At 41.9% G+C, this 14,285-nt stretch overlaps 1 protein-coding gene across 1 annotated transcript; it reads right to left on the bottom strand.

The window, feature by feature from the left end:
* Nucleotides 1–170: 170 nt before the first annotated feature.
* Nucleotides 171–5,101, bottom strand: LOC124299654 (uncharacterized). The gene is made up of 4 exons (XM_046752922.1): nucleotides 5,063–5,101; nucleotides 4,817–4,938; nucleotides 3,844–4,110; nucleotides 171–394 (listed from the first exon to the last, which is right to left on the bottom strand). The coding sequence occupies exons 1-4, from the start codon at nucleotides 5,099–5,101 to the stop codon at nucleotides 208–210; spliced, it is 615 nt and encodes a 204-aa protein (XP_046608878.1). The 3' UTR covers nucleotides 171–207.
* Between the last annotated feature and the right edge of the window lie 9,184 nt (nucleotides 5,102–14,285).

The following is a 14,285-nucleotide window of genomic DNA, read 5'->3' as shown; positions in this document are numbered from 1 at the left end:
GTTGACACACTAGATCCCACTGAAAGTGAAACCACCCGTGGAAAGGGTGGCTTTAAACAACGGTTTCTTCTTCTTTTCCTCCTTCTCCTCCTCCTCCTCCTCCTTAGACCATTTTTATTATCAAAGTCTTCCACGGTCAACCTCGAATTCATGGGTTTTCTACTCCCGTTTCATCTTGTTTCCCCCGCGAACTCGGCCCGCTTGCTGTTATCTCACCTCTGTGACCACCGAGGTACCCTGCGCATCCTTGAGATCGTAGCTGAATTCGATACAGTCTGTTAAAATGTGACGTTTTGTTTGCGATTCCACGTTTCTCATCGCTTGTTGGTAGCTCATTTTCTCCAACGCGGCGTAGTTTCGTTTGTAGTATTCGCAATTCGACCAATCACCGGGTCTGAAACAATTCGGTCGCTTTGAAATTTCGACACGAATAAACCTCAATACTTCTTTATATAACACAATCAAAAAACTAACCCTCGCCGAACTTTGTCTCTTTCATTTAATACTCGAGTCCAGACAAACGGTAAATCGGTCAACAAGACACAAGCGAGGTTTGTTAATTTCAAACACAAAGGGTACACGTAATCTTTTCGAGGGAAATAATCTATACCTGCTTTGAAACTAATGAAAAACCTTTTAATACAGCCTGGGGGGGGGGGGGATATTATGCACGTCCTCTGGATTGTTCTGTAGGACTTATTTTGTGCCCTGTTCCAAAGTTCTCTTCGAGCTTTGATTAAATTGTCAACACAACCAGCGCAAAGAACTCGTATAATTTCATCTCGTATTGCTCCCTGTACACCCCGCTACTGATGAGCAATAACTGCGGTACGTCCTTACACGACGATTTGCATTTAGATTACTATACGAAATATCTCGCAAAAACAATAAAATAACATTATGCGATAACGTTATCCGACTACGTACAAAACTCAGAGACTTCGAACCTCGACTTGCGATGTAATCGCGCATGGTATACACTCTGCTTTCAGGTTTTGAAAACATTTCAGTTCTTTTTACTTCTCAATATTATTTATTCATTCATTCAAGCTCAATGACCTTATTGTTCTGAAATTGAACTTCTTCGATTATTCCGCAGTACGTTTCACCCGGTCTACGGTATAGTGATCAGGGTTCATAGAAAAATTTAAACTTCAATTTGACGTTTTTTTTTTTTTTGCTTCTTTGGATTTTCCAGGCTTTCATAACTTTAAGACTACAAGTAAACTGCAACTCTGTAAATTTTGCTCCACGTCTTCGACGGTATTATAATAACGGAGTTAAAGTCGATAGTTAAAGATTGTTAAAATGTCGAAATCGGAGGCAAGAAAAAAAAAATTTTTGCATTAACCGAGCAAAAAACATGGCATCGATAAAATTGAGTCCAAAATCGTGTCGCTGCAGGTAACGATTTATGGAAAAACGTGCGTTACAAAAATCGATACAGGTTTAAAAAATGTGTAGAAGAAGGACAGAGGATTTTGCCGTAGCACGATTGAAATTCCCGCTGCAGTAAATTGGGCAAAGAAATCTACGTGCATTAAAGACAACGTGAACGCGAGGACGCAACTCAGTTCTAAATCCTTTGCGGCTTGCGGGCTGCATTGCCGGAGGTTTAGAAATCCGGAATGATGTGACCGCAGCCGAATGTCCGTCCCGGGAATTGTCTGGCAGGTCTCACGGACAGTGTTGTGTGAGGATTGGTCACAGTATGGTGCGATGACCATGCATTAATTACACCCAGCCACCCCTTCGCTGTCCCAGAAATTGCTCGCATAATATATATTTCGGATGGCAAGTCGTCGTTGTCGTCGACGTGGACATATATGAATATATCTGTGTGTGTTTAATGTTGCGTTGCCATTTTTATATCCACCGTAAAACTTTTTACTTTTAATTGTAAATAACGTTGGTAACCGCTGCGGGATTTTTAAGTTCTTTCACGATTCGGCGTTGTTGTAGACATACGTGCGGCAGGTAGGTCTCGTTTAGCTGCCTGCATGGTTGGACCCGTTTTAATACCACCGGATTTTTATAGCGAGGCGAATTAACCAACCTCTCAGTACTTTGGACTGGAAAAACGGGACAACGAAAAAGGAAAATAATAGAAAAATAAAAATACGCTGACTCACGTCATATTATACGTTTTCAACCTTCTTCGCGCGTGTGCGGATGTTATAGTATCATGTACAGAATTCATTTCAACATGCGGAGACGGCGTTTTTTATTCTCTTTATTAACGAATTTTATAATTAGCTCTATCTCGTATACCTAATACTCATAATTACTCAAAGTGTTCGTCGATTCATCCGGACATGGTTAAATTGTACCATAAAGTATCAGATCGTGTAATTTCCTAATCGCTGTTTGAAAGAAGGGCATTTACATTTTAAGCTCCTGTGTATTTAGTCCTGTTTCTTTTTTTTTTTTTAACAACATGATCCAACTATGGGCGTTCAGTACGTTAAACATGAAGCGATTGGTGGTTTGTACACTGGTGAAAAATAATTTTCACGCGATTTTTTCACTTTCAATTGGGATGACGGACGCTTACGAAGAGTATTAGAATTCTTCGTTCGCTGCAGTGTATATATCGAACAAGCTTGTACGTTTCTCATACTATTTTTTTAGGGCAACGTTGAATCGTGGGTACCAGACGGAAGTTTGTCGATCTTGTTTGGCTGGGGCGAAGGGGATGAATCCCGAGTAAAGAATTAGCTCGAGAAATGGCCCAAGTTTCACGGTGCCGCGAGTTTACATCGGATAAAATGAAGAAAAAAAGAAAAAAAAAGAAAAAATAAACAAATAAAAATACCTCGCACACTTCCCTGCACAGACGAAGATGAAGTTTGCTCGAGTTCGGTAGTGGTTTATTCTTACATTCCATTTATTCTACCGTAGTAATGCAAAAATTCATTAATACTTGCTTGGAATGGAAGATGAGGTGAGAGGGTGAAAATTTAGCCTGAGAAAAAATGTGATAAATTATTTCAGGAACCCTCAAGAAATTGGGTCCAATTATGAATCCCACTTTAAAAGAATTGGTAAAACTAATTCGGGTGTCACTATGTAACGCATGTGGGTTTGAGTATTGTCGAAGTATGGGTCTGCAGCCCGAGAAGGTGCTAATTGATTTCGATAGTCGAACACGGTACGGCATGCTAGCGAAATACGTGACACGGTTGTTCCATTAGTTCTAGTGTTCCACGGCAGCTGTGAGTACACACATAGCTTTGTCAGTAAATCAAAGAATTTTCCGCTGCCCCACTATGTACATAGGTACGATTAAATTCGTAACAGCTGCGTTGGCGCCTCGTACCCAACAATTTGCAAACTTAAGAACATACCTCGCGGAAATGGTCTAATAACAATTACAGCAATATTTGCTAATTGCAATCTTATCACGCGTCGGATACTAGCTGTGAGCTTTTTCGCTAATAACCAGACAGTGAACTGTCGTAACAATTAGTGATTGCCCGAAAATATTATGCAGTTTAAAACTTTCTTTCATCGCGAAGAGCAATTAGTGTTAATCTCATTTAGTCGAATAAAGCCGGTCGATAGATAAAAAAATCATCACATGTATCCAAACCGATAAAAGTATTGTTGAGAATTTTTCAAAGCAGAATTTTGTGGCGAGTCTGTACCTTTTTTTTTTTTGACGGTTTTCGCAAGTTGAATTGAAATCACGGTGCAGAAACGCTTACTCGTGGCGAATTCCGTCATAAATCTTTCGACCAGCAGACGCCTAATACAGAGGGTCAAGAGTTCTTTACTCGGAGGAAATCGCGTTGCTCGATTACCCGCTACTTGTAGGACTTGAGCGGAAGTAAGGGTGCTTACTTTGGACTAGAGATATTACGAATTTGTTCCGGTGTCCATCCAGCTTTTTCCAGAACGGGAATGGCGCACCAATGCTGCGGTGTGTACCCGTAAAATACGTACACCATCACGTGGAACCCATTCAGAATTCCGGGGGATGTGCAGAGCAGAAATAAGCCCAGCATGAAACACTTCCGACTGCCGTAATTCAGCAGAGCAGCTTCAAAGACCAAGTCAGCATTCACTTCGTCGTTCGCTGAATCGCCGTTCGACGAGGAATTTGGTTCCCTGAAGGATGTAATTACGGAGTTAAAGAAATTCGGGCGTATAAGACCGAAAGCGAAGAAAAATATTCAACGGTATGTAATTAAGGAATTTTCATTTTTCCAAGTCCTCGAGCTGTTTTCTTTCATTTCAAGTTAGAATCTCTTAGGCGTGTTTGTTTTATCGTTGCTTTGTACTTTCGACTCTTGACTCCGGGCTGTATTTTTCTTCGAAATTTTTCCATTTCATATCGGCTAAATATTTTTAAAGTTTGTTCATTCGGTATCGTAACCTTACATGAGCTTTCGAATTGCCGCAGACTACGGAAAATATCTCTCGTGGAGCATAAAACGGGAACATAGGAATATTTGTAACATGCTGCGGCACAGAGTCAATTCAGCACTACCCATGGAATGGCAAAGTTTGTCGTGAACATGCGAATGGAAGTGCGTGTTCCAATTAATATTTGCCGGTACGGACTATACGGGCAAACAGTGACAAACTAAACGCTTCATATCGAAGTCGTTTTGCTCGCGTTTGACCGTTCAGAGCGGTGAAACTTCGGTAGAATTGGCTGAAGGTTGCGATTCACGTTTAATTGAAAACCATCTCTCTTGCGGTGGCAGAGAAAGCAGATAATAAGAGAGCTTTTCTTCATTTAGTGATTGACAATTGCTATACTAAAGCTCAGTATTTGCAAACAGGTAATGAAGAAACGAATACCACGCACGTTGTGTTCTTCAATTTGGCTGTAACGGATTTTTCCGAAATACCGGAAGTGGAGCCGCTTGTAGTCGGTTGCTCGAAATTCGCGATCTGTGATTTTTGCTCGGATTCCTCAGCCGGATCTTTCTGTAAAAATTAATCATGTTATAACAAACTTTCACCTTCGTCCCATTTTTCCCATGAAATATATATTGCGAATCGGTTTTTGGCTTGGCTGCATCGCCCTGCGTCACATTTGGATGCGTGTTACTCGTTCTGCCTTTCCCTGTGAGAGTCGACGGATGGACATACTTGGCTGGAACGTCTATGCGAGACTCGGTGTGTTTATTGAGCTAAAGCGATACCTCGGCTCGGAGTAAGCTGAGGAAAATCAGGTGAAATCTGTTCCAAGAGGCAGAGCCAGGTTGTTTCACGTCTGTCGGGTGATCGAGGTGAAATAAAGGATGTCTTTTTTATGAGTGGAATGGTTAGGTTCTGTTTCTACCATTTCAAACGTCACCGAGATATCGCACCGCCGGATTTATTCCTCGATCCGTATGATTGATCGATCGCAGGTGGAACCGCGGAGTATGTTGTCCTTTTTTTTTACAACTTTGTTGGTGTAGAACGTTACTTTGCAGGGGGAATCAAAGCGTTGAAGAAATTTCTGTTAGAGACCGCCATTCCGATCGTTCGTCGATCTTCGATTCCTTTCTCGTTATATCTCAAAATCGGATCAATCGATTAGATCGACCAGCGATTCGCTGCACTAACAGCTTTCTTCACCAAGAACTCCGATGCAATTTCACGATACAATTAGAAGACCCCGTTGGTCGTGAATTTGGTCGGTGGATGGGCACTTAAAAACGCAATTTCAGAAAATCCGAGGTGATGGCTCGCATAATTAAAAAACCATTAGTCGTTTAATCCCGCACCTTTCAGTTCACGGTCTTAATGAAACTCCGTGGAATAGAAAAAAAAAACGTATAATTAATTAAATACTTTTATATTACCGAGGAGTAGTAGACGTTTTATGCGTGGATTTAGTTCCTCCCACCGCGTTTCAGATCGCAAAGATTTTTATATACCAGCATTAACAGCTCGGAGAAAATGTAACCTAGGTATACATATATCTTTCAGGGGCAATTCTATCGAAAGAAATATTCTACACGCAGGTCAAAAAACGCTACATCCGTCCTCAGATATTTCATCTGTAACATTGAAAATTGATCACGAGTTGCACGAATATCCCGTCCAAGTCATCAAATCAGATAATAAATGATGATATCGAAGGCGAGTATAACATAATACATACGTTACATACGAATGAAGGATCGCTGGAAATCTTCTGCAGCTTTCGAGCCTTTGACGAAGTGCAGTGTCTAATTGGATTCGTTTCACATAAAGTTCCGATGAAACGAGGTATGGTCGAGCTCTAGCTATTAATTAGAGACAGACGACGGCGGGTATCAGCGCAGGGGGTAAAGGGAAGGGCGAGATGCAGCAGGGTGATTAATTTGATTCAATTACAAACTGAAGATCTGGGTCATCGATTTTATCAGGAGCGCGAATGTGCGGGCGTCGAATTTCAGGCAAAAAAAAAAAAAAAAAAAAGTTACACTTCCGCGCTTTTTTATCAATAAATCATCTGGTCCAGCACCTTGACGCGAAATATCAAAGACGATGTATATTCCCGTTTCCAGGCTGAAGCCACAACGAAATACGAACTAATGATGCCCTACTTCTGATTCTGGCTAGTCATTGATCCTCGATATATAACGAAAACAACGATAAAAAAAGAAAATGTAGGGGAAGGAGATGAAAAACAAATCGAAAATCTTCTGATGCATCGTTTGTTAGAGCGTTGAACAGGAATTGATACTTTCCTGTATCGGATGGAAGACGAAGATTAATTCTAACCGTCCGAAATCAAAATTCTACCGAAAATCAATTTTTAATTACGGGAATTCATACGCCTTATACTATATCATCGTCGAGTCTCACGGTTTTGCGAAATCGGAGATCGCGTCGCCGTAGCGCAAAGTTTCACATACGAAACAAATATCGCCTTGAATCTTCTCACATTACAGTATCATACCAACGTGCAACTGAACCTTCTATACCGTCCCATGACTTTGATCAGGATTATACATTTCACAATACGAAACCTACTCTCCCGCATTATTTGACAAGCGTTTATAAGTGGAGGCTCGACTGAATTTGAGTAAAAAAATTTTTTTCATCCGACCAAAAGAAAATTGACGCAAGCACGGCAGATTGAAAACTTCAACGATGTACGTGACGTCACAAATATGCAGTGAGATTCAACAGCTTCTATAATCTTGTGATTGGATATTTCGGCTTTCTCTGCCTGACACGCAAATACAAAAACTGAATTTTCTCTTTCTACACTTCAGAGATCCGATTATTCAAACGCGATGTGTGCGGCACCATTTTCGGACGCGCCGTTATTTCCACAAACATTACATGAACTTTTACTTGAAAAAGTAACCTGTTCACGCGTTGAAAAATATGCTGTAGAATCAGCAAAGCGTCGACTCAGAGGGAATGGAAAATGAACTGGCGCAGGCCAGTAGCTATGACGATGTAGTTGTTTGAGGAGCAGGGAAGCTTCGGAACTACAATTAAACTGAAATCCTTTAGACTGGAAGCCGAGGCAGACTCCGGGTGAAGTCTCGCGAGGTTCCCATGAACCACCAGCTGGTCTTCTCGCTCATACATGGGCGTGGTGATACATGGAGATCGCACCTGAATTTCCCTCGGGGCTCGTACATCTCTGCTGGTTCTCTCCTCCGCTCCCCTCCGCTCTCGGTTTTCCCGTCCTCCTCGTCTTTCTCGCTCCACCCTCGCCCTTCTCCTATTTCCTTCGCTCCGTCTCTTCCCTTCCCCCTTTACCGCTGCTCGGCTTCATCGCGTAACCTTTCCGCACACCATTTAAAAAGTAACACCTCGAGTACCCTCATTTTTCTAAGGGCAACCTGGTACGTGTTCTACAGGATGCTAGATTTTTTAAATCCTTATACCTCAATTTCGCCTAGCCGTTTCTAGTATTCACACCCGTATCAACTCATCCCCTCCGGTTATATTCAACCTTTTTCCAGCCGCGGGCAATCGGCCTTCTTCGTGCCTACCGCAACTTTTACATTCCCTGTCATTTATTTTCTTCTTTCTTCACGTGACCGCGAATTATTTATCATCCCCGCAATGTCGCTCGCAGTCAGATCGAATAACCAAAGTGATTTCTGGGCGATGGAAAACGCCGATCAAAAATGACTAGCGAAAATCGAGAAAGTCAGGTTTAACTGGGATTGAAAAGTATGTTTGTTGATACGAATCCAGTACTTGAATGCGATCTAGAAAATTATCGTAAACAACAAGACGCGGAATCCCGTGTGGAAATGTCCCGTGTATGATTCTCAAATTATATGCCGCACATATGATTTCATAAATGTGACATATATTCACATATACATATATCTAATTTATGTGCAAAACATTGTTATTAATACATTTGACTGTCACATTTATGAAAGAATTTATGTTGTATACATCACATATATAAAGAACAAAAAAATACATGTGCTCGTATATTTTTCGCATATGTATCTTTCCATGCGGGAAATTACCCGAACGTTTTATATAAATTGCCGTTGGGGTGCAGTCTGGCTGAATAATTTATTCGGCGACAGCTAACATAAAAACTTGTTTTCGCATTACATAATTGCAATCATTCTGGAAAATATCGATTGATATTATAAATTAATCCTCAATTAATTTGGTCAACTGTGATAAGCTCGTGGAAAATTGTGCTAAAAACGTTTTTGAAAGAGCTCCCGAAACGAATCATGCAAACAGACACAGAAGATAAATAGATTAACCGATCAGTTTCAGCCAGTATATCGGATAAAATATTACGGTTCTTCGATACTCGGTAATTACTATCAATTTTTTAACAATATTAATCATCCAATTGCAGCGATCCACCAGCCATAGTATACTCGAGATATCTGTTATCCAGCAGTGCCGAGGGACGAGATTTTCCGCGAATCAATGCAACGGAGCGAGTAACAATGGTCGTAGTTATGATACAAGCGAACGAATAAATAGGCCAACGAGAAGTAAAACAACTAACAATCGAACGTACCGCTGCAGTGTTCAATATTCCTAATAACTTCCGACGAACAAGAACCGAGTATTTTCATACGTTCGTGCAATTCGGTAAATGAATCGTGTACAGTGTCTACTGTCCGAAATTAATACATCCGTTGCAAAGCTTTCGGAAAAGCTCGCTTTCGTCCAATTAAAATTGAATTCATCTCGCTGCGTCAAAATTCTGCAGTAAAAGTTTGACCCCAAGAGACAATGGTAGTATCCATGTATCTACGTAAAAATGACTGCACAGGGTTGATAAATTCTACCCGAACGTCCCATTCATCTTAATTAAATGGAACGAAAAATTGTACCCGAACCAGTCTTCGCCGTATTGCAAAAGAATATCAGCTCTAAGTGTCATTGACACGATACGTACTTGAATTCTTTACCGTTACCGATAAGCAACTATTTGTACCTTACGTTATCTCGCGATGTGTCAAAGATTTATTACAATCTATTCCGGAGTGGATAATATATGGATGCGACTAGCGCAACGCGACGTCGTGAATGGGTTATCAGCCGATCGTTTAGGATGAATAACTCGAACGCTGAAGCGCAATAAGCCTGTTACAAGTCGTCGAGCTTTCAACCTGTGAACTTGATCAATATGGAGTAAAATATCTGACGAGAAACCACTTTTATGATTAAATACGACCCAGTCAAATCGGTACGTCAATTTTCTGTCACTGGATGGCATCTTTTTACATTTCAGACTCCATTAGTAGCTGAACGTAAATTATATTCTCTAGGATGCCGGCATACTTTACGTTGGAAAAATCGAGGATTATGTAAATATAATTGAGGAGCCGGAGATCGACGCGACGTTTCACGAGCCAGATATTTGAGGCAAAGAGGGAGAGAGAGGCGGAGAACAGCTCGCGCGGCGTATATTCGTCGATTGAAATACAGGGATGCTTTTTCCTCGTTTTCTCAATTCACCCCGCACCGCGTCTCGCAGCCCGCGACACGCGATATCTGTGCGAGGCGATGTCCCGGCGAGTTTGTGTCGTTAACCGTGCGAGAAGCTTTAAGAAACGGGGGACACCCGTCAGCCGCACACCTATAAAATCTCAGTGATAGTACCTACAGCTTTACGTAGACGCGCGAGGACTTCACCCCTCGACGACGTGTAGGCGAGGGAAATTTTCCTACCACCGTTACGTAAATCGGCTTGTCGCCGGCTCCTCCCTCAGTCGGAGGAGTCTATTGCAGACGACGACATGACAGGCCTTGCCTCTATCCTTATACCTCTGGGCACAGATACTTTCGCAGAAAAGCAGATGGATATGACGCGCGTGTTGGATGTTCGGGGGAAGATATCGGACCATGTGAAATAATTTTCAATTCCACGGTACGCAACGACCGGGTAAACCAGTTGGGATCGAGAAATCATTTCAGAGGTACCGAGGTGACTTGGATCGGTCTGGCTTCGTACTCAGCAACGGAACGATATTCTGCCCTCGTCGTTAGCGAAAAGAGGCAATCAAGACTCGAGAGTCGATGGATACACATCCGGATTTCCAATTAATTAAGAACAGAGCAGAAGCGAAGGTACATCTGGGACTCGGGAAAATAAGAAGTAAAAGACAGTGGAATCCTCTTGGGGTAACAGAGAGCAGACTTCGACTTTATCCACGCGTGCTTTTCACGGTTCCTCCACATTTCTTCCCGGCCATTTGTAGACGATCTGCTCCTGCGTTCATGAATTAAAGAACAATGGAGATCTGGCCGGCAGCTCTCTGCTTGTTTGTGTGAGGGACGTGCAGGCGAAGGGACGCCGAGGGTTTCGTCGGCTATGGGGGACGTCGACGGAAGACGGCTGCTTTGCTGACTGTAGGCTACCAATGTGGCTCGGAAAGCAAGGAAGGAAGGAAGGAAGGAAGAAAGGAAGGAAGGAAGGAAGGAAGGAAGGAAGGAAGGAAGGTTCGAAGGGAGGCATGCAGACGAAAGGCGAGGCACTGCGGGAGGAAAGAGTCTGGCCAATTACCACCCCTCGGTTCCTTTTCCACGGACGGTGGTCTTCCTGACGTTCCAAGGTCTGCAATTTTCTCTATTTTGCGGGCACCAGAGTTCCGTGCCGTATTCTCGCTAATTACATTATTCTCCTCCGGCCACCCGATCCCTTATATAATGGCGAGATATCACCGCACTTCTACAAAGACAAAAAACTTCGCTCCTCTTAGCTTGACTTTCAACAGCCCGGCTAGCGTACCGGCAATGCTCTTATTATCCCATCTTAATGGGCAGATTTCTGCACACTGTAGAAATTGCACGACATGAATTCTCCCTCATACTTGTTAACGCGAAGAGTCGTTACGAGGGGTTCCGTTCTCACTTCAATCCCTTTACGGCTGAAACTTACAAAATGCTAATCCATTCGTTTGCGTATATCTGAACTGGTGCGAATTAAATAAATCCATTGTTAAAATATTCGCAGTAGCTATCAGCGCGGTGGAAAATAATTATTGTGGTTTATTCGTACCATTTTAATGATCTAATATCGTTACGGATTTTGCATATAAATTGCTTTCATTTCAAGCTTTCTGTACTACGCAGTGCGAATTGAACGACAAATTGAATTCAAAGCAGCTAATTGTGGATTCGAGGTTGTGTTTTTCTATCCATATAATTACAGTATGATCAGAAACGCCGGTCATTCGAAAAATCTGTCCGACAAAACTGTTTTCCTCATATTTCATCGCTTCGTTCTTTTTTCCGGAATTGAAAAACGTCCGCGTTATTGAGAATCGCGGAGCAGGGAAAGTCGCAAAATTTTTTCCCAAATACACAACGCAGAGCGTCAAAGAAAATTTCAGCAAAAATTTCCTTGCGTCAATATTCTGCGATTCGCCTCTTCCTTTTCCTTTCCTTTCCTTTGTCTGTTGCGCTGAGTTTCAATTCACAAGCAGAGATATTTCGAGGAACAATTACTTCACCTGCAGGCAGATAAACCTGACGTAAGTTACACTTTGCGTACCAGCAGCAATCTCTCGAGTCCGTCTGTCTGTGGTGACCAAGCGATGTGATAATCTGGAGCATAACTCGGAGGCCTAGAAATGATGACGAATTGATCGAGGAAAAAAAAAGAGAGGAGCTGACCACGTTTACAGTCGGGTTGCTTGACAGATTAGATCGTGCGGCAGAACCGGGTTTATTGGTATATTTTTGCGCGAGATTCTAAGGCTCCCATCTCGAACCGCTTCGCCTCCATTCCGCAACTTTTTTACTCGACAGTTCAGTCATAAAAGTTAATAAGCCGGGGTTTGTTGATCCTCGCGAAATTGCGGGCGCCTGCCTCGAGACGTTTTACGTCCCATTTCTATCCCTCTATCCGCCCCCCGTATTCCTTTCTTCCCGCTGTCCTTTCCCCCAAGTTATCCGGAAGTCTCCTTCACCGGGGTTTCCCTCCGTCTAATGTACACCGATACCCGCGGGCCGTGGACCTCGCGAGCTCACAGATATATCCCGAATTCGTGTTTGTAAGGGATGTGTGATCAAGCATATGTCATGCGATGCGAGAAAATGGCTGATCGTTACGTGCGTATGAATATTGACGGAAATACCGTGATTTTTGGTCGAAGAAATAGATCGGAGGGAAGAAACGTCAAAGCGGTATATAATCGGATCAACTGATTTCTAAATTCTGATGAAATCATTCGAATAACCAATGAAGCCCGATTGTTGTTAATCACTTCGTCCTGTCAAATTGGTATTATATATATAATTGGTATATTGTAAAGTGAGTGAGCGGAACGGCAATCAAAGGTAGCTGATGATTATTGACACAATGATTGACAATCTAGGCCTTACAAAACTGAGAGAATACGTGGATTATTCGCATTTCAGATATGATTTTGCGAGAGTAGAAATTGTGATACGTGCAAGCGGTTAGATTCGACGTAGAGACGAGCTGATAAACACTGCACGCGAATGTACGTACATATGTGAACACGTTTTGCATTAGCGAGTAAAATGAGAATGGTACGAGTACGAGACAATACTTCAAGTTGAACCGTCTGTCACGACTTCGCTACTCTGTCGAAGCATGATCTATACTGACAGATCGGATTCACATTGGATTGCGAAGAGTCGTCATATCAGATTTTGAACATCCCAAAACTTCAAGGAATCAAAGTACAGTCACTGATTTATCTATTTAAAACTCAGCATTGATGAAAATGAGGAAAACGTTCCAAGTTTAATAAGACTTCATAAATGATTCGTCAGCGACGAAAAATGTCTTCATGAATTGTTCCTCGTAGGATTTTATTTTTATGATCTTATTTTCATAAATGCTGAATTTAAAATAGGTAAGTTAGTGACTGTAAAGTAGGGACATATATGTATATGTTTTACGTACCTTCACTTACGATTAAGTGTGATATATTTTTAAAATACCTAAGCTGGTGATAAATATTTTCGGGAAGACACATCCGAAACGATAATAACTATTGTGGAGAGAAAAATTTGTTTATTAGTGTTGGTACGTGTCAAAATGCGAGGTTTGCAAACATATATAATTCAACTAAAGACTTTGAAACATCATTTAATAGAGTCACAGCTTATGCCTCCAACGGATGTTGACTCAATTGTACAATTGTTAAGTTTTAGGTACCCACTCTCTAATTTTGTAGATATTGTCAAGAGAACGAGTCGTCCAGGCTTGCGCTCTGTTTAATGTCCGATATAAATATGTGAAATGTGTTTGAAAAGTGAGAATACAGTAATGACGCAACTTGAATCTCTGTTCCTGTGTTGTTATGAGAATACATTAGTGAGCAGTGTACACGTTTCACTGGCAGTTTCTGTTAAGCGGTCGATAATTGGAGCCACGTTAGCTGCCACTGCACCAACCTGACTTTGCTGTTTTCTTATACGACGATAATTGTTAAAATCGTGATAAAGCAAAGTCGAAGATAGCTGTGTCAACGTTGCAGGTGAATCGAAAGATCTAACGCAACTAATACGAGACTGCAGGTTTGCGTTGGTGGGAATATAAACTGCTCTAATCACTTTCAGCCAGCGATCCTATGTCAATTTATCGTTGGTTTAGATTCTATCCTCTGATCGATAAGGTCAGTGCTCTCTCAGGGAATTCGATACAAAGAATCTTGTTACCGTTCTTAACCGTCGCTCTGAATATCGTTATACATACGTGGGTAAGTGTGTTTTTCTTTAAGACACAATCACTCGCGGCAGTTGGCTTGGATTAGTTACCGTACTACATGGCACGAGCAAAAACTGGCAGGTTGAATGAAAGTCACTGGGTATAATCGTAAAGCGGTATAGCTGGGTTTTTGCTGTGCAGCGAAAAAGAGCAA

Source organism: Neodiprion virginianus, chromosome 3, assembly GCF_021901495.1.
Source record: "Neodiprion virginianus isolate iyNeoVirg1 chromosome 3, iyNeoVirg1.1, whole genome shotgun sequence".
NCBI classification, from domain to species: domain Eukaryota; kingdom Metazoa; phylum Arthropoda; class Insecta; order Hymenoptera; family Diprionidae; genus Neodiprion; species Neodiprion virginianus.
The sequence above is the reverse complement of the archived record's forward strand: the minus strand, read 5'-3'. Positions and strand labels throughout refer to the sequence as shown.

What these genes read in the sequence shown, in the direction of transcription:
- LOC124299654 (XM_046752922.1), bottom strand. Translation starts at nt 5,101, where the DNA reads ATGTCCATCCGTCGACTCTCACAGGGAAAGGCAGAACGA. An exon ending in GCCAAATTGAAGAACACAAC is followed by an intron (nt 4,111 to 4,816) that starts GTGCGTGGTATT and finishes TACATCCTTCAG; the next exon opens with GGAACCAAATTCCTCGTCGA. An exon ending in CGTAATATCTCTAGTCCAAA is followed by an intron (nt 395 to 3,843) that starts GTAAGCACCCTT and finishes GAATTGTTTCAG; the next exon opens with ACCCGGTGATTGGTCGAATT.